This window comes from Zootoca vivipara, chromosome 5, assembly GCF_963506605.1.
Source record: "Zootoca vivipara chromosome 5, rZooViv1.1, whole genome shotgun sequence".
Classification (NCBI taxonomy): domain Eukaryota; kingdom Metazoa; phylum Chordata; class Lepidosauria; order Squamata; family Lacertidae; genus Zootoca; species Zootoca vivipara.
The window spans coordinates 77,780,501-77,799,060 of record NC_083280.1 but is presented as its reverse complement, the minus strand read 5'-3'; the positions used below and the strand labels follow the sequence as shown (position 1 = coordinate 77,799,060).

General features: G+C 44.9%; 1 protein-coding gene across 3 annotated transcripts; it reads left to right on the top strand.

The window, feature by feature from the left end:
- Positions 1 to 1,790: 1,790 nt before the first annotated feature.
- On the top strand, positions 1,791 to 17,656 carry LOC118096433 (synaptotagmin-15-like). 3 transcript variants are annotated; one of them, XM_060274987.1, is made up of 9 exons: positions 1,791 to 1,878; positions 2,058 to 2,240; positions 8,542 to 8,719; positions 11,232 to 11,374; positions 11,747 to 12,042; positions 12,497 to 12,667; positions 14,089 to 14,209; positions 15,004 to 15,183; positions 15,284 to 17,656. In XM_060274987.1, exons 2-9 carry the CDS (start codon positions 2,234 to 2,236, stop codon positions 15,415 to 15,417), a joined length of 1,230 nt encoding a protein of 409 aa, XP_060130970.1. In that variant the 5' UTR covers positions 1,791 to 1,878; positions 2,058 to 2,233; the 3' UTR covers positions 15,418 to 17,656. The 3 variants fall into 3 exon arrangements, with proteins under 3 accessions (XP_060130970.1, XP_060130969.1, XP_060130968.1); XM_060274986.1 differs by having other exon boundaries at positions 1,804 to 1,933; XM_060274985.1 differs by lacking the exon at positions 1,791 to 1,878 and having other exon boundaries at positions 1,885 to 2,240.
- The last annotated feature ends 904 nt before the right edge of the window (positions 17,657 to 18,560 follow it).

Sequence of the window (18,560 nt, the reverse complement as noted above, 5' to 3'; positions counted from 1 at the left end):
GCCTCCTTCCTTTTTAACCAGGGAGTCTCTGTTCTTGCTCCCATCACAGATTCTCCAAGCTCACAGCACTTTTGGAAGAACAGAAACATATATGCAAGCAGAGGAGGCAATTGAGGCAACCATCAAGGGAACAGGCAGGGAAAGGTCCCAGAAGAAAAGCAGGCACAGACTGAGCCTGGGAGAAGCTCACAAAACAATTGTTCAGCCCAGTGTTTCAAGAATGCCTTTTCTTAAATAATTGTTTTATTGACAGTAGCAATATCCTGATGCAGATTCCTAGCTGGCTATTTTTTAGGATCTGGCATAGGAAAAACTGCCTGCTCAGTATTTATTTGTTTGTTTGCTTGTTTTAACCCTCATTTTTGGGTGGGTGCAATATTTCAGAATGACAAGAGGTGGTGCTGTTGGTACATCTTCTGTACAAATGGCACTGTAAGGAGATGACTGTTATGCTTTAAAACTATGTACAAGAATCTCCCAACACCACTGTGGATTCTTGATGTAAAAGACTCAGAGGAATAGCTCTTCCGTGGCCCTAGTTGGCAAGCCGTTTTACTGGAGGGCCGCTTTGAGAAGGGAGTGGGGAAAGTGGCAGGCCAAGGCGACAACCTCCGCCCAACTCCTTTTGGAGCAGGTGCTTCTCATCAGCCACACATCTTTTTTGCCACAAAGGTTGGCAATGGAGAGCACAGTTTGGCCCAAGTGCCACCAGCTGCCGATTTATGAGGTTAACAGCAGTCGGAGCCAGCCATGGAAGCCAAGCCACGCTCAGCTCCACTATCCCTTGATTGCTTGAAACATTTGGGGGGCCTGCCCCCCAAAAATATATATATATTGGGGGGCAACATAGCCCCTGGTGTGGCATATATGACCTGCTGCCATTAGGAAAGCACAGCTGGGTCAAACCAAAGGCCCATCTAGTCCAGTACCCTGTTCTAACAAGAAGGCTGCAGACAGGACTTAAGTGCAACAGGCCTCTCTCTCCAATTTCAGTTCCCAGGAACTGGCATTCAAAGGCACACTGCCTTCAACGGTGGAGGTAGAAGATAGCCGCTATGGTGCAGTGGAAGATGCTGTCCTGTCATCAGCAGATGTGATTGGCTTTTGCATGTAGAAGGTGGTGGAGTCAGATCAGAAGGTCAGCGGTTTGAATCCCCGCAACGGGGTGAGCTCCCATTCCTCTGTCCCAGCTCCTGCCAACCTAGCAGTTCAAAAGCACGCCAAAAAGTGCAAGTAGATAAATAGGAACTGCTGCAGTGGGAAGGTAAACCGTGTTTCTGTGCGCTCTGGTTTCCATCATGGTGTTCTGTTGTGTCAGAAGCGGTTTAGTCATGCTGGCCACATGACCTGGAAAGCTGTCTGTGGACAAACGCCAGCTCCCTCGGCCTGAAAGCGAGATGAGCACCGCAACCCCATAGTCGTCTTTGACTGGAATTAACCGTCCAGGGGTCCTTTACTATGGAGAAAAGGCATGGGAGGAAATCCTGCTTCCGTTCCGCTTAGCCTTTAATTGGATCACGGTTACGTCAAACCATCAAAGAAATCTCTTATTTTTCCACTTGCTTGAGAAAAACCAAACAGCATATCCCAAAAAGGCCTCGGATGCTTTGTTTTTAAATAGAAGGCAAGGCAAGTTACGCTTCTGGCAGTTGGCCCCTCTGTGCCAATGTTTTTTGTCAGGATGCTTTGAGGACGCCAACGCTGCGCTTTCCAGGAAGGAAGGGGTGGCTGCTGGCAGGGCCCACATACATTGTCCCTCTCTTAGATTCCTTAGACTTGCCAGGTCTCAGCAGCCTTTGAAATCTCAAGGAGCTCCTTGGTGACCAGGAGGAGGAGCTGTTTATTTATTCAACATCCACAGGGAGACTAGGAGGAGAGGTAAGGAGCTGTGCAGCCCAGCCAGTCCTCGCTGCCTCCCTCCCTCTAATCTCAGGTGGGATCCAGATCCATGTGGGAAAAAGTTATCAGCTGGCACCTGAGGTTGTTAGGGAGGGAGAGAGACGTTGGGGGTTTGCTTGGGCTTTTATTTATTTACTTTTATTTGCTGCTACTGCCAGCCCCAGCCCAGATGCAACTGCCTCAGAGAAGAGGGAGAAAAGAACAGCTGCTAGGAAGAAAGGAGACCGAGAGTTGAAACCTCCGTTGGGTAGATGGGAATGATGAAGCTCTGGGCTGCACAGGTGGAACATCAGTGAGAGAGAGAGAGCGCACCGCTTCTGTATTCCTGGGACCCATGTCTGGTAAGTAGCAGCACGTGGAGCTGCAGTGCACAACTGGGGCAACTTCGCGATTGGAGAAGGGGGTGAAGGAAGAGGAGAGTTAAGTGCAACTTTCATAGAATTGTGGAGGTTCCTTCATTTGGAGTCAGGAAGCTGCTGTCTTTGAAAGTGTCACTGGCTTGGGCAATGCTGCTGAAAGAGGTGTTGCAGGGGGAGCAGGGGAGATCTGTATTTGCCTGTGCTTAGGAAACACCTGGAATTTCAGCCAAGACAACCTCTTTAGAGGTGCTGGTGTCTCCCTGGTGGAATGCCAGCAGCCAGGTTTAATCTCCCCGTGCAACGATTAAGCTGCCGATCAGCATTAATGTGGCATGATATTGTTTCGTTAAAGTAGGCACTTCTTGGTTGTCACATGCTTTGAGAGCTGTTTGGCAGAAAACCGTCGCAATAACGAATACTAAAAGTTGCACGCCATGCACTTTTGTCTCTGTGGCCAGGCGCAACTTGCAAGGGAGGTGAGGGCTCCTGTATCACGGAGAAATATGCAGAAGCAGGAAACTGATCAGAAGCAGCTCTCCCCCCCCAAAAAAAAAACCATGACAAGCTGCACCTGCTGAAATTCCTGCTTCTCTACACCTACTGGAGATAGAGACAATGGACCACTGGGCTTTGTGTTTTGGAATTTTGTAACCCAGCTGTTACAGCCACAGTATTTCTGAGCAGCCTCGACAGATACATTCTGAAACCACCTACTTCACCTGCCTAGGGTCTGGAGCATCCTATTTCAAGAAACCTTAGATTAGAACAGGGTTAGCCCTGTAGATTTTTGTTGGACTCCAGTCCCCATTGTGGCCAATGGGCAGGGATGATAGGAACTGTGGTGTAATGCCTCCTGGAGAGCCACAGGTCACCTACTCTTGGGTTAGAAGGAGAGAATCCCAGAACCTCTGCTGTCATTTTAGTCTATCAGGATGTTGCATCTGTATTTGAATTCTTGCATTGCTTTTACGTACGCTGTCCTGGGAACATGCCTGAAGGGTGGACTAAAACACCCCTATGATAATGTAGAACAAATAAAGCCTGTGCAGCTGTTGTAGTTTTCAATGCTACCTGTCCTTCTCCCTTGCATCATGTGCTGCCAGTGCTTTTTTCGCATAGAAGAAAAAGTGCCAGAACTCACCTCAAATAGACCTTTGAACTACTAGTATAGGTGACTCCCCATTTACGTGGGGGTTCCGTTCTGGGCCCCTGGGTGCATACACAAAATCACTTACAATGGGCAGCACCCTGGAGAGTCCTAGTGGCTCACAAGGAGACCCCCCCCCCTCCCCTGAGCCCAAAGAGGAGGAGAGGAGGGTCTTCTTGCCAGCCAGAGGCTTGTTGAGGCTGGAGATGCTTTTCTTGGGGGTAAGTGGGAAGAAAATGGTTTTTGGGTGGGGGAACTCTGCAGGAGCCCACCCTTCATTCTGTATAGGGAACCCATGTTTCACTAATTTCAATGCTAAGATAATGATTTGTTTGTTAAGTTAAAGATATGCTTGAAAATGTCCTTGTCTTCTAACCTGTTAGCAATGGATTCAAAGCAGAGCCGGCCGTACCGTTAGGCAGAGTGAGATGGTTGCTCAGGCAGCTGATTTCAGATGTCATGACAGGGCAGCAAATTGCCAGTGAACTTGAGAATATGCAAACTTCAACTTACAGGAGTCTGGGATGAGAGGCCAAAGCAGATAAATGAATATACAGTAGATATAAAATTGTGGTGTGGATTATCCCAAAGTCCATGGAAGGGGTATTGCCACAGGGCACAAAACTGTGTGGACAAAATGGACCCTTTTAAATTAAAACAACAACACCACATATTACCTAACAATTGCCTGGAACGGAGCAGAAACAGAAATATAGTATGTGTGCAGATTCAACCATAAAACTGCTAGCAGCTTTGCAAAGCTAAGCAGGGTCTGGTATGGCTGCAGATTGGATGGGAGACCATGTGTTGAAATTCCTGCATTGCAGGGGGTTGGACAAGATGACCTTTGGGGTCCCTTCCAACTCTACAATTCTATGAAGTAACACACTAACAGTACAACCCTATATATGTCAACACAGACGTAACCAACATCATGTTCAAGGGGATTGATTACCAGGTAAGTGGGTTACAAGGGACGCGGGTGGCGTTGTGGGTTAAACCACAGAGCCTAGGGCTTGCCGATCAGAAGATCAGCGGTTCGAATCCCTGCGACGGGGTGAGCTCCCGTTGCTTGGTCCCAGCTCCTGCCAACCTAGCAGTTCGAAAGCACGGCAAAGTGCAAGTAGAGAAATAGGTACCGCTTCAGCGGGAAGGTAAACGGCGTTTCCGTGCGCTGCTCTGGTTCGCCAGAAGCGGCTTAGTCATGCTGGCGACATGACCCGGAAGCTGTACGCCGGCTCCCTCGGCCAGTAAAGCGAGATGAGCACCGCAACCCTAGAGTTGCCGGCAACTGGACCTAATGGTCAGGGGTCCCTTTACCTTTACCTTTAAGCGGGTATAGGGTTTCAGCCTAAATCAAGTGTGAAGGACCACAGGGACCACCCCACTACACCTTACGTTTCCTACTACTCGGATTCAAAATCAGCGCTGGATTCCACCGGATTGCTGGCAGAGACTCTAGTAGAGTAAGATGCAGCTGCATAAATTGGCATTAAAATGTCCTGCATCCTTGGATAAAACGATTCCTTGATGAAGGGAAAAGAGATGGCACCAGAGGGGCAGGTTGGAGCTCCTGTGAAGCCAGAGATGGATGGAGAGGACTCCTGGAGGAGGAACCTCAGTGCCTAGTGACCTCTCTAGCCTTTGTGTGATGGAAAGAGGTGCCCTGAGTCCACAAAGGGGGTAAGGGCAAACAGAGAAGCAGATCTCATCTAGTCAACCCCTTTACCTACATGTTTGCTTACCTGCAAGCATGGGACGGTCCAGAAAGGGAACATCAACAGGCTTTCCACCTTCTTCATGCCTCCCTGAGAAAACGGCTGAGTCAGGGCTGCTAGGAAAGGGGTGGCCGTGCCTGAACAAGTGAAGAAAGGACTGCACTTACTGTTTGCAGGAGATCTTTTGAGTGGGTTCCCTGTCATGGACTGGGGTATTTAAAATGTGCTTTAACACCTAATGCCCGGTAAAAGCTGTTGAGTTGAGCATTCCCCATTATTGTGTCCCTGCCGCTGGGTGCCCAACATTAACCATTAAGACTTTTCGAACAGCTAGCATCCTGGATCATGAAGTGAGATGTTACGAACAGCTATTAAGTGATCATATTTTATTTAAGCGAATTGCTTGCTGGTGCTTAATGATGTTTTCTCAATGTCTGGAAAACAGCCCATTGTTCTTAATAGCTCATTAAGGTTGAAAACTGCTATCTGTCAGGAAACATCTCCTAGGCATGGTGGCAATGAAGCTAGAATTCAGCATGATGTGAACATTGCTTGATGTGTGAGTCTTGGTCAGGGATTGAGCCTTCCTCTGAGATTTAGGAGGAACCCATTCTTCCCATGGACAGTATAAGACAGTTGTATACAGATTCGCCTATGCTCCCTCATCTATGAAGACTTCTGACTGGTTGCTTGCCTTCTGACAGGTACAAAGTTACTTCCTCTCCCTTGGCTGGAACAATGCTGGAGGAGAAATTGGCACCAAATAAAGGACATTTTTTAAAAATCCAAACATTTAAACAGGACATGCCAGGGGCCTGAAAACCCAGATATGATTTGAAACCAGATATGAGGGTTATTGCAAGAGTGGAAGCACTGGCTTTGGTTGTTCGGTCAATCCGTATGCACACTTCTGACTTTTGTAGTTGGTTTGGGAGGATTTGTGATCAGTGGTTTAGTGGAGCAGGAAGGGCAGGTGCAGAATTATTATTATTTTCGCAGATGATACCATTGCAAGACTGGTAATTGCTAGTGCTGTGACCTTGGGGCAGGGGGAAATAATGGAAAGGCAGGCCTGGCCTGGCTTGGCACACGGTCCCTTTGTTAGGCAGGCTTAGACCAGTGGTTCTCAAAAGGTGTAGCAGGAGAGAATGGCAAATGTGGCAGGAAGATTCAAGGACAATCAATATTATATTTTAGGAAAGAGTCCTGTTCTTATGTTGCTGCATTGTTTCATACTTTCCGAATGTCCCGTGATCATATTATAAAGCAGTTGTGTTCTATGTTACAAATCAAGCACTGCTAGGAGTTGTTTCTTTTCGTTTTGCAATGCATTTCTATTCAATAAAAAGTTTGGTGTGGCGCGAGCAAATCTTTATTCTGAAAACGTGGCCCAGAGAAAAACGATTGGCTTAGACAGTGAGCGGGCCATTAATTTCACCAGTGAAATTAATGGTTGATTTGAGTGTGATCCCCACCAAAGTCCAACATCCTAAGCACTATATACCAGCTTGTGCATATTTTAACTCTCCTTGGGGGTATAGCAATGGACTCTCACAGGAACATGAGAAGCTATACCAAGTTAGTCCATTGGTTCATTGAGCTCAGAACTGTCCATACTGCCTGGCAGAGGCTCTCCAAAGTTTTAGACAGAGCATGTTTCCAGCCCCCTTGAATATGCCAGGGATTGAACCTAGGACCTTCTCCATGCAAAGCAGATGAGCTATGATGCCCACCAGATGTTGTTGGACTATAACTCCCATCATCCCTAACCACTGGTCTTGCTTGCTAGGGCAGATGGGAAATGTAGTCCCATGACATCCGGAAACTGATGTTCTGCTGAAAGCTGCTGCTGCCTGTCTGCTCCTCCATGTCCAGTATGCATCTTTGCAAATGAACGGATGTTGCCAAATACAGCAGAATTCCCATTCAGAAGGAAAACGCAGCAATGCTCTAGGAACGTCGCTTTGCTTGGGGAAACACACAGTGAATAACAAAACAATGCACTGTTTCTCAGCAACATGCGGGTTTTAAAAAGAAGTCATGCCCAGGTTCCCCTCTGCACAGAAGTTCCCACATCATGTTTTGGTGCTAGCTGCCTTCCTGATTTATTTCCTGATTTGTATCACCTCATTCTTGGATCAGATAGGGCAAACCTGCTCTTAAAAACCAGTGAGCCAAACGCTGCTCCCATTGCCAGTGGCGTAAATCCTAAGCACTTCTGCTTGGACTCCGCAAATTTACTCCGGAATTGCACCACCGTGAATGAAAGTGCAGCTTGGCCTTGAGCCACATGGGTGGGTCAAATATGTTTAAGGATATGATTAAGCTGTGGGCAAAGAATCGGTCACGTCACACTTGCGTAAATGTCAAGTTTTGAACCTCTTTGGGTGTGATCAAGCGCACACAGTGCAGGCTGCACACAGAGGCCCCTGTACTGTCACAGATATCGTAGCTAATGGTACAGGCAGAGGAATTATTCCACTGCTCATTCTGTCTGCCAGACACCTTATTACTGGTGTGTGGACTCTGATTTATGTTTGGGCCCTCCCCTGCACCTGGGAAAGAAGACAGACTACACGTTTGCACGTGGCACAAAGTGTATGCAAATCTTACGTGAATTTGTGTCTTCTTTTGCAAGTGGCGTGGAAGGCCTAATCCACATGTACCAGACTGTGCACAGAAAATGCTGTTGGCATGAAGAGGCCCCATAGCATTTTTTTAAAGTATGTTATTTGAACAAGGAAAAACATTGGAAATAATAAACTAATCTAACAAATTGCAATCTAACAATCTAGCTAAAAAAATATTATGCAAAACTTGAAATTTAGCCATTGAGAGGCCTAAACAGTATCTTATTATTGTACATTAATCCACACTCCCTTTTGGCATCTCTGGGTGGAAGTATACATTACAAAGTTCTCTTATACTCCTTGATCACCAAGATCTTCAGATGGGGCACTTCTGGTGGCTCCCCATGGCCCTGAGGTTCAGCTGGCTTTCACGATGGACTGAGCCTTTAGTGTGGCAGGCTGTGCCTTATGGGAACTCCCTGAAAGTAGATGTCCATCATTAAACCACCTAGACACCTGTACTATGTGTGGAAGGTGAACTGATTCTGCTACTGCACTGTTGTAGCTGGGGTTGGGGGCTTGCATACAAGAGAACGATCCAATTCCTGTGACTCTACAGCCAGCTGCTCATTCACATAAAACCATAATTTGGTACTCTCACTGCACAAGAAACGTTAATCAACTTTAATTAAGCAGCCTGAATCTCCTGGCTTGTGAACAAATCCCACCTGAAAATAGTGGCAGTCTGGAAGTTCCATGTTCTAAATGTAAGCTTTCATTGTAAAATGAACATCTTAAATCTTTTGCTCAGTGAAGTGTTGGGCTGTGTGTGTTTTCTGCTCAATCAGAACAAGTAGCTGCTGTTGCTGGAGGTGTGGTCGGAGGCATCCTTCTATTGCTCCTTCTTGGGATAGCAGTATACCTCTTTTGGAAGAATGTGTATTTCAAGGCTTCTTATGAAGAACTTACTAATCCCGCTTCCCCAGTCCAAGCACCAGTTCGTCTGCAGGAGCCAAATGTTGCAAGGTAAATAGTGTATTTTATTTTACAGTGGTACCTCTGGTTGCGAACTTAATTCATTCTGGAGGTCCATTCTTAAGCTGAAACTGTTCTTATCCTAAGGCACACTTTTGCTAATGGGGTCTCCTGCTGCACGCACGTCTCTGGCGCATGATTTCCGTTCACATCCTGGGGCAAAGTTCGCAACCAGGAGCAGCTACTTCTGGGTTAGCAGAGCTCGTAACCTGAAGCGTTCGTAACCAGAGGTAGCACTGCACTTTATTTTTACATCTGCTGTCAGTTATCAGATTCTAAACCATGGGGCAGAACATGCAACAAGAGACCCAGATTGTCAGTGGCTAACCCATTCCAGTGACCCACAGTTTATAGATCTTTGCCACTGGTTGTGTAGAACCAAATGGTGAAAATGTGTACCTTTTGATGTGCTATGTTTATTGTTTATGACTTTTGTTAAGTTGGTAGTTATGTAAATCTTGCCATGCTGTAAGCCACCTTGAACATTGTTTTCACTATGGAAAGGCGGCATACAAATAAAATGATGATGATGATGATAAAAATGTTCTGGAAGGCCTGCAAATGCCATCTTGACTGTCAAGATAACCCCGAAACTACCATAATTGATGGTTGCTGAAAGAATGAGCTTACATATGTTTATTCACTTTCTTTGATATGTGCTTTGGCTTGCTTTGATGCTCTGCTTATCTGTGGATTTGGGAAGCTCTGTGATTGGCCTGGGGATGGGAGCTAGTCGTGAGATTTGGATACCTGCCCTCATCGGCAGCTGAACTGATGGGAGGTTCTGGCCAAATTGACATAGGCTGTTTTTGTGCAAGGTAATGATGCATAGATGCTTTCTTGGGCAAGTCATTACAATCTCTTGCTGCTTTTGTCTCTATCCGGAGTCTGTGCTGTAACTCCACTCCTTCTTCTAATAACGCACTGGAATTGAACACTCTGATGTTTTATTTTATTTTATTTTATTTATTCTATCTACCACCCTATACCCACAGGTCTCAGGGCAGTTCACAGGATAAAATCAAAATGTAAAACCACAAAATACATAATCAAAATAAAAGTAACAACACCACAATAACACACACACACCCATTATTCCACTGCTCTTGGCATGACAATCCTACTTTGAATAAAACAGCAACATACACTTTTTAATGTGCTAAGTTGCATCTCAGTGTTTCACATTTGCCCATATAAGATGACAGAGAGTAATTTATTAAATGTTAGTTCCTCTGCTTGGGGCATAGCTGCCAAGTTATCCCCTTTTTTAAGGGATTTTCCCTTATGCTGAATAGACTTCCTCGCGAGAAAAGGGAAAACTTGGCAGCTATGGCTTGGGGTGGGGGGTGGGGAAATACTACACTGACAGAAAACATGGATGTGTTTTCTGCTATTGCTAATAGAAAAACAAACTAATACAAGAAACATCTTTTTTAAAAATATGAACACAAAATTAGCAGGAAACTAACCAAAATATGTTTTATATAGAATTAAGACTAGAAGAGAGAAATAGGGATATATAAAGACATATTTTGTCTGAAACTAAACTGGCATGAGAGTTTATGAGGCATCTCAAATGTAAGTAAATGCTGTTATGAGTTGCTCATAAAGGCTGCTATAAGTTGACATCCTTTATGTCTATGACATCCTTCTTTGGTATCCCTGCACCTCACTCACACAGGACCTCCTTTGGGCCTGTGGATCAGGACATTGGTCCCACCCTGACTCCAGCATTGCTCGGGTAACAATAAGTGGATTGTTGCAGTGTGGCATGCCTCCATTCCATTCCCCCCTCCCCTCAGTTTTCCATTCTTCCTTCCAACAGTCAGCTAGCATCCTGTCCTGAGCATGCTCAGTCTTCATCAGGCTCTTCTTGGGGTGGGGTGGGGTCTTTTACCCCTCCTTACCGGTAGGTTCCCCCCCCCCAAAAAAACACTTTTGATACTTCTGCACACATCAGACTTTCTCCAAGTATTCTCTTTTTTATGTGGGTGCTGTTTTCGCTGCACGAGAGCTAACACTTGAAGATCTAAGATGATAGATCGATAGATTAGATAGGTAGGTAGATAGGTAGGTAGATGAGTTCAAATTCTAAAGGAAAGGTATTGTTTACGTGGGGAAACACCTGATCGTCTCCCACTCCCTTTAAAAATTATTCTGATTTAGGGTAGAAGGGTTGCACTACTTATTGTCTTAACTGTTTTTCTTTTAATAAAAAAAATAGTTCCTTAAAACCAAGGAACTATTTTTGTATTTTTAAAAAAAACATTTAATTTGCTTACCATATTCTTTGCATTTCCACTAGATATGTGTATGTGTATAAATGATAATGCAGCCGTAGAAAATGTCTAGAAAACAGTGGTCACGTTCCATCTGAAACCAAGATCATCTACCCATTTCAGCGGAGGAATTTAAGCACACGTTTAAATCGAACAATGGGTTTATTTTACACCTTTTTTGCTAGCTTGATGTGACTGACTCTGGTAAGTTGTCTTTTCCGCAGGACAAAAAGCGTCCCCTTCATCGTCCCACCAAAATTTCACAGGCAAGCTTGGATTGATATGATAAATGGAGAACAAATTCAGGAGGATAGTGACCTGTATGTCACTCCTGACTCTGGGCCTCGATCTTCTTTCCATTCCTTAGGTAGGTTGATACTATTTGAATGAGTAAACCGGAATACAGAGTGTTAGAAATCTGGAAGCATGATTGGAATTTGTCTGAACTATAGATGGGGTCTGTTGTGGGACCAGTGCAGGTTGTGGAGGCTGTATACTGTGGGTGGAAGGAACCATGCATAAAAGGCATCAAGTCCCGTCCCCCCTGATGAACCTAATGTTGTTACAGTCTGAATCTAAACCGTTGTCTTACTCATGTAATAACAATAATAATCTAAAAATACATTCGCTGTAGTTTCACAGTTTGCAGGGGTGTGCAGGTTCATACAGGAACATTCCATTTTGTAGATCTGATATTCTTAACTCAAAGGATCTGGGTGGTTTCTTCCTCTCTGTGAAGCTGGCGCATACCTTGTCGGATCCATCAACCCAGAGCTGTACAGATTTCCCGAAGACAAGAGCGAAACAGACTTCCCAGAGGGTAACATTGGTCGGCTTTGGTTCTCAGTGGAATACGAGCAAGAATCGGAAAGGCTCCTCGTCTCCTTGATCAAAGCCCGGAAGTTGCAGTCTCCTTCCAGCTCCTGCAACCCCTTGGTGAAAATCTACCTGCTGCCCGACGAGAGGCGCTATCTGCAGTCTAAGACCAAGCGGAAAAATCTCAACCCCCAGTTTGAGGAGAATTTTGTTTTCCAAGTAAGCTTTCATGTCAGTGGAATATTACATTGATGCCGGCCCGGCCCTCCCGTGAGGCAACTGCCTCAGGTGACAAATTCTGAGGGGCAGAGCATGGCTAGAACTGTGTGTCATGTGGTCTGTCCTACAACCCCCAAGTTAGCTTTCTGCCCTACAGTGGGGGACTCTGTTCCTTCAACCAGTGCTGAAGTAAAATGCAGCTACCAGTCTTGTCAGATTTTGTGCACAGAATAGGGAATGCACCATCTTGTCCTTTGCCTCAGGCAGCAAAACAGCTGCCCTGCTCCTGTTTTGATGTGATGTTGTAGATTCTTGCCTCCCATACTCCTGATAACTGAGATCCAAACTACAATTACACACACACTTCTCTTGCAGTGGTCAACTGGGAGATTATTTACTGGGGGAAATGAGACTGTTTAACCTCATTTGCAATGTTCTGTTTGCTACTATCCAGATTTCCAGTAGCGCCTTATACCAAAGGACACTGAAGTTTTGTGTCTATCATGTCGACAAACAGAAGAAACACATTCTCTTAGGCCAAGTAATATTCCCTTTGAAAAATGAATCCTTTACCGGTGATGGCAAAGTCATTGTCTGGAGAGATCTGGAAGCCGATACCCTTGAGGTAGGTGATTCATTAAAGCTTAAATCATTATCCTACCTTGAGTGTAGAGAGGGGTGTTCTAGAAAACTCAGCACACACTAAACTGTCAGATGGGATGAGCTAAGAAAATGTAAAAACACAGGGCAATCCTACACATATGTACTTCCCATTGAGTTCAGTGGTACTTTCTCCCATGTAAGGAAGATTGCCGCCTTGTGATTCTTGTATGGCCCGATTTGTATATCTTTAGGGTACAGTTCAAAATGCAGATATTGCAATTGTCATTTGGCATCATCTGGCTAAGAAATGATAAGCATTTTCTGGTCCCACCCAAGGTTCAGTTCCATAGAAGTCAACAGGATGGAACTGTTTCCTGGCTCACCCCTAGATAACCAGCCCTCACATGAATTCACATGGTAACTAAGTCATTTCTGTGCTTCAAATTTAATCAGTCAGAAGACTTGAGTGGAGAGATTGTTCCTTAATAAATTTGAAGTGGCAGTAGAGAGTGGGAGAAAAGGCTAGAGTGAATGCACATTGTACAGTTTTGGAGCAGAGGGAAATAAAAACACACCCTCTAAGGGAATGAGATCTGAACACAGATTCCTTTCCTGTGTGCACAGTCAGTTTTCTGGAGCAATATTCAGATGCCCATACAAAGCTGATACAGATCTGGTGGGCTTCCATTTGCACCACCTGATGTTACGAGTCCTTGGTGTTGAGTCCTCAGGGGTGTCATTATGAAGGGGCTATGGGGGCTAGAACCCCAGACTTTTCTTTCAAAGCTCCAGATCAGGTGTGGGCAACTTTTGGCTCTCCAGATGTTGCTCAGCTCCAATTCCCATTAGTCTTAGTAAGCATGGCCCGTGACTAGGGGTGGTTGAAATAGTTCAGCAACATCTGGAAAGCCAAAGCTCCCCCCCCACACCTGTTCCAGATCAACTAGCATCCTTAATGCCCTTTCATCCTAGGAGCCCATCAGACTTTTCCTTTCCACAAGTGCTCAGTCTGTGCATGAACCTGCCCCTTAACAGGGAAAGCAAGGTGAGGAAGGGAACCAAACTCTTGGTACATATTCCTTCCACATTTGTAAATGAGTAGGCATGGATGGCAAACCTCTTCGCCTTTTCCTAAGGTATCTCTAATATCTATTGGGCACTGTTTCACATCACTGCTCACATCCACAACATACATTTAAAGTGCATGGCTTCCCCCAAAGAATCCTGGAACTGTAGTGTGTTAAGGGTTCTGGGAATTGAATCCTGTGACCAGTAAGCTACAGTTCACAAAGACGATATATGGTGTCAATATCTATGGTGTGGGAGAATAACTCTGCTCTTAAACTTAGTGAAGTAAGGAAAAGATTTGCTTCTTAATACTAAATTCTTGATAAAGTGCAATTTTTACAATGCAGCTGACCAATGTTCTTCTCCACCCCAAAGCTGCCTTCTGAACATGGTGACCTCCAGTTTTCTCTCAGCTACAATGACTATCTGGGCCGTCTCACGGTGGTAGTCCTGAGAGCTAAGGGCTTGAAGCTCCAGAATGAAAGACATGCTCTCGGTAAGAAACACAAGGCTTATTTGTTTTTGAGAAATTAACCCTATTTACAGCACATTACTTGGGTCTCCAGCTGCTTTTGGACTACAATTCCCATCATCCCTGACCACTGGCCCTGCTGGCTAGAGGTGATGGGAATTGTAGTCCAAAAACAGCTAGAGACCCAAGTTTTGGAAACACAAGACTTAATATTTGTGATATCACTGTCAGGGACTGGGCAGAGGAGGAATGGTAGAGCCTGACCCTTCCAGAGAAGAAGACAGTTCAGAATTACAACAGGGGTTTGAGGGAGGTCACAGCTCAGAGGCAGATGAGGGGAAATGCTGCGAAATAATGGGAGAGGGGGAACAAGAAGCACGAGCTGACACAGTGTCTTTAGAAAGCATTCCAGACCTGCCCCCTCTCCCAGAACCCAGCAAGCACTGAAAGCAGGAGAGCAAAGAGCTCAAAGGCAGAGGGCACTTTTCAGCACCCATTGTGATGGCGCATGGAGAGAGGCAAGGGGTGGAGACTCACTCGGGGCAATGCAGTTATTCCACGAGGCTGCATTTCCAAGCTTCTCTCTGTGAATATTAAATAAAAAGCAGTTGGTAAGAACTTTTCCTTGTCTTATCTGCTCCTGGCAACCTGCCGTGGGGGTTGACTCCTCTGCCGCCTGACATCCACTGAGATAATGGAGGTTGCATTCCAAACTGTTCCTTAAGGTGCAAAACTTGGAGAAGGGGTTGCGGATTTGTGTTCCTCTGAATGCTTCCAACCTATATTGAGTGGTTTACAGCCTCATCCCCTCATTCCAGGTGTATTTGTCAAAGTGTCACTAGTGAATCATAATCAATTCATCAAAAGCAAAAGGACCACGGTTGTTCCTGCATGCTCGGATCCATTGTACAATGAGACTTTCAGCTTCAAGGTGGACCAGCAGGAGCTGGATACAGCAAGCCTGAGCCTGTCTGTGCTCCAGGATTCAGAGGGAGAAGGTAAGGAGCTGTTTTCCACTACTGCCATCTGGTTACCTGCATACTTTTTTTGCATAGCAATGAATCTGATGACTTTTCTGTTTTCTCCTTCCTGTTTTAGAAACTTCACTGGGCCGTGTGGTTGTTGGACCTTTCATGTACACCAGGGGCAAGGAACTGGAGCACTGGAATGAAATGATCAGTAAGCCCAAGGAGTTGGTGAAGAGGTGGCATGCTCTGTCTCTTAGCACCTGAAAGGTGGTGAGCACTCTTGCAAGGGACACCTGTAGCAAAGAGCTTTCTGCTGTGCTGTCTCCAGAACATTCTTCAGATGTATTCTCAGCGTATGCCCATCACAGGTGTTGGGTGACTTAGTGATCAAGAGTGTTGACAACGTTGTTTAAAGCGCCGGATTTCAAGGCAGCGTGGCACCTCAGATCTGCTCGGTTGCAAAGTGGAATTTGATCCTTAAAATTAGGAGAGCTCCCAAATCAGTGTGAGAGTGTTGGCCACATATACCATAGTAGACCACTGAAATTTCACAGAATTGCAGAGTTGGAAGCAACCCCGAGGGTCATCTAGTCCAACCCCCTGCACTGCAGGAATCTCAACTAGATTCTACATGACAAATGGCTATCCAACCTCTGCTTCAAAACCTCCAAGGAAGGAGACTCCACAATCTCTTGTGGAAGTCTGTGCCACTGTTGAACAGTTGTTACTGTACGAAAGCTCTTCCTGATGCTTAGTCAGAATCTCCTTCCTTGTAAATTGAATCCATTGGTTCAGATCCTAGCCTCTGGAGCAGGAGAAAAGCTGCATCCTATGTGACAGCCCTTTAAATCTTTGAAGCTGGCTATCCTATCTCCTCTCAGTCTCCTCTTTACCTTGCTAAACATACCCAATTCCCTCATCCATTCCTCATAAGGCTTGATTTCCAGACCCTTTATCATCTTGGTCCCCCTCCTCTGTACACATCCCAGCTTGTCAATATCCTTCTTAAATTGTGGTGTCCAGAAATGGACACAGTACTCCAGATCTGACCAAGGCAGAATAGGGCAGGAACATAAGATTCTACTGGCTTGATCCCTGTATTTTAAACCCTTGGATAGGAAGCACTGGTCACCGTGCCATTAAGAGTTTCCTTAGCAACATCAATTAATCAAATGTATTAGGAGGTAAGTGCATTAAGGATATAACTGAGCACAGAAGACATGTTATGAAAGCTAGTTGGAGGCACCACATCTGCAGCATTCTGGCTTTGGAATCTCTGTCCTCATTTATTGGAGCCATTTCCATTATCTCACTGGTCTGAGGCAGGTGGACAAAACTTCTGTGCTGTTCCATCTCTCTGACAATATGGATTCTGCTTCAGGTTGGCTAAAGGATTGTTTCATCAGTCACAGGCAGAATGATCATGGATTATACTAGTGCAGGCTTGCTAGATCACCAGGCTGTGTGCATGTGTTGTGCTAATGCAAAATGGTGAACAGCGGGGGGGGGGGGGGGGGAGGATGGAAGCATTATCCAAAGTTCCTGTGTGAGTCTAGTCTTTCTGTTTAGGTCAGGAAAAAAACCTCAGGCTGTGACCATTTGTTATGTTCTCCTAAAGTCGTGCGCAAGCCACTTTTTAAAAAATCATAAAAGCTAATTTAATTTCAGTAACTCACTTGAGAGTTCAGCTCGTGATATTTTCTAATCATTAAATTATTCTTCAGTGAAGGAAAAAAAGAAAATGAGGAAATTGTTTTAGCTGAAATGAAACAGGCTTCCCTTTGAAGCAGGATGCAGTGTTAATTAATGCAAAGCATGAAAGCGCCAGACTTTAATCTTGGTTTCCATTGTAATTCTGAGTTGTATCTGCCAAAGTCATACTTTGGATGTGTGCACATTGCACCAGACCACACACACACACACACAGTGTGTGTGTGTGTGTGTGTGTGTGTGTGTGTACGGTAATATTGTTGATTAAAACAGTGAACAAAAACAATTAAAGAGGAGAGAAAGTGAACAATAAAACTCCATATGGGAATGTGACCTCTACTGTTGGCAGCAAAATGCCTCTGAATACCAGTTCCTGGGAATCACAGGTGCAAAGTGGGGAGTTGTGCTCAGGTCCTACTTTTTGGCATCTGGGTTGGCCATTGTGAGAACAGAATGCTGGACTAGATGGATCATTCGCCTGATACAACAGAGCTCTTACATTCTTACAAAGGGAGTGAAAATCAAGTTTATTTGTGTGCTGTTCTTACCGACAGAGCAAGTTGAGAGCAGTTACTTGGTTGTTGCTTGAAATGAAGCACTGGTCATGTCTTGGGGTCAGTTATGCTTTGGTTATTAGTCTGTAATGCTTTGCATTATGTTAAAACATGTGCTGTGAAGCCTGAGAAATAATGCATTTCCCTTGTCCCTTTCCTGTGTCTATCTCTTATTATATATATAAAAATACATTTTATGTGATTAAAAACAATTTGAACCAATGTGTTAGTCTGGTGACTCTAGTCTGCTTCTCACAAGATGCTAGGCTCTGTTTAGTGAGTTGGTGTCAGTTTAGGGCTGCTTCCTGCTGGTTCCTTATCATGGGACTGAGTTTGCCCTTAAACATTGGCCTGTTGCAACACAATTAATTGTGAGACCCAGACCCACACCCACCCCTTTGAGCATTTTGAAAGCTGCCTCATGATGGATAGGAAGAATCCAATCAGAGAAGCTTAAAGGAAAGCCCTTGTATATTCAGGGAAGCCACTCAGATGGCAAAAATTGCACGCCAAGTGGTTAACGGCAGCCAAGTAATTGCTTCTGATTGTGGTGATAAAGCCTCTCAGAATCTCACTCGGCATTTTTCTTCAAGTTACAACACACTCAAGTGAGTCATGAGACAGAGCCATTCAGTGTGTGAGAAAAGGTCTCTAGCTTAGCCCATGCTGACTTTTAGTTGCTTCAGTTGTGGGCATTTGTTCTCATGCGACTGAAATGTCGCTGGGCCACTACAAAGCATCCAAAGTTCACAACAACTAGAGGTTCAAGGATACACTGGGGAGAGGAAATGATTGTTAAAGGAATTTAAGGCTGTAGTTTAGACATTGATCCCCCTGCCCCACAAAGAACAAGCCTAATAAACAGATCTGTTTTTTGTGGTGGTGGCGGTGGCATGTGTTCATTAGATTTCTATTAAATGAAATATAATTTAAATTGTTTTCTTTCTTTCTCTAAATGTTACTATAGAAACAAGTGTTTGCTTTGGAACACATCTGCAATTCTGTAGTGACATTTAACTTCAATCCAGGAAATAAGAGATTTCTGGTATGAATGCAGAAGTGTTAGTCAACATTTTTATTTGATTTGTTAAAAAATAGCTGAAGCCACAATCTGCAATGAAAGGCTCTTCAGAGGAATAAAGA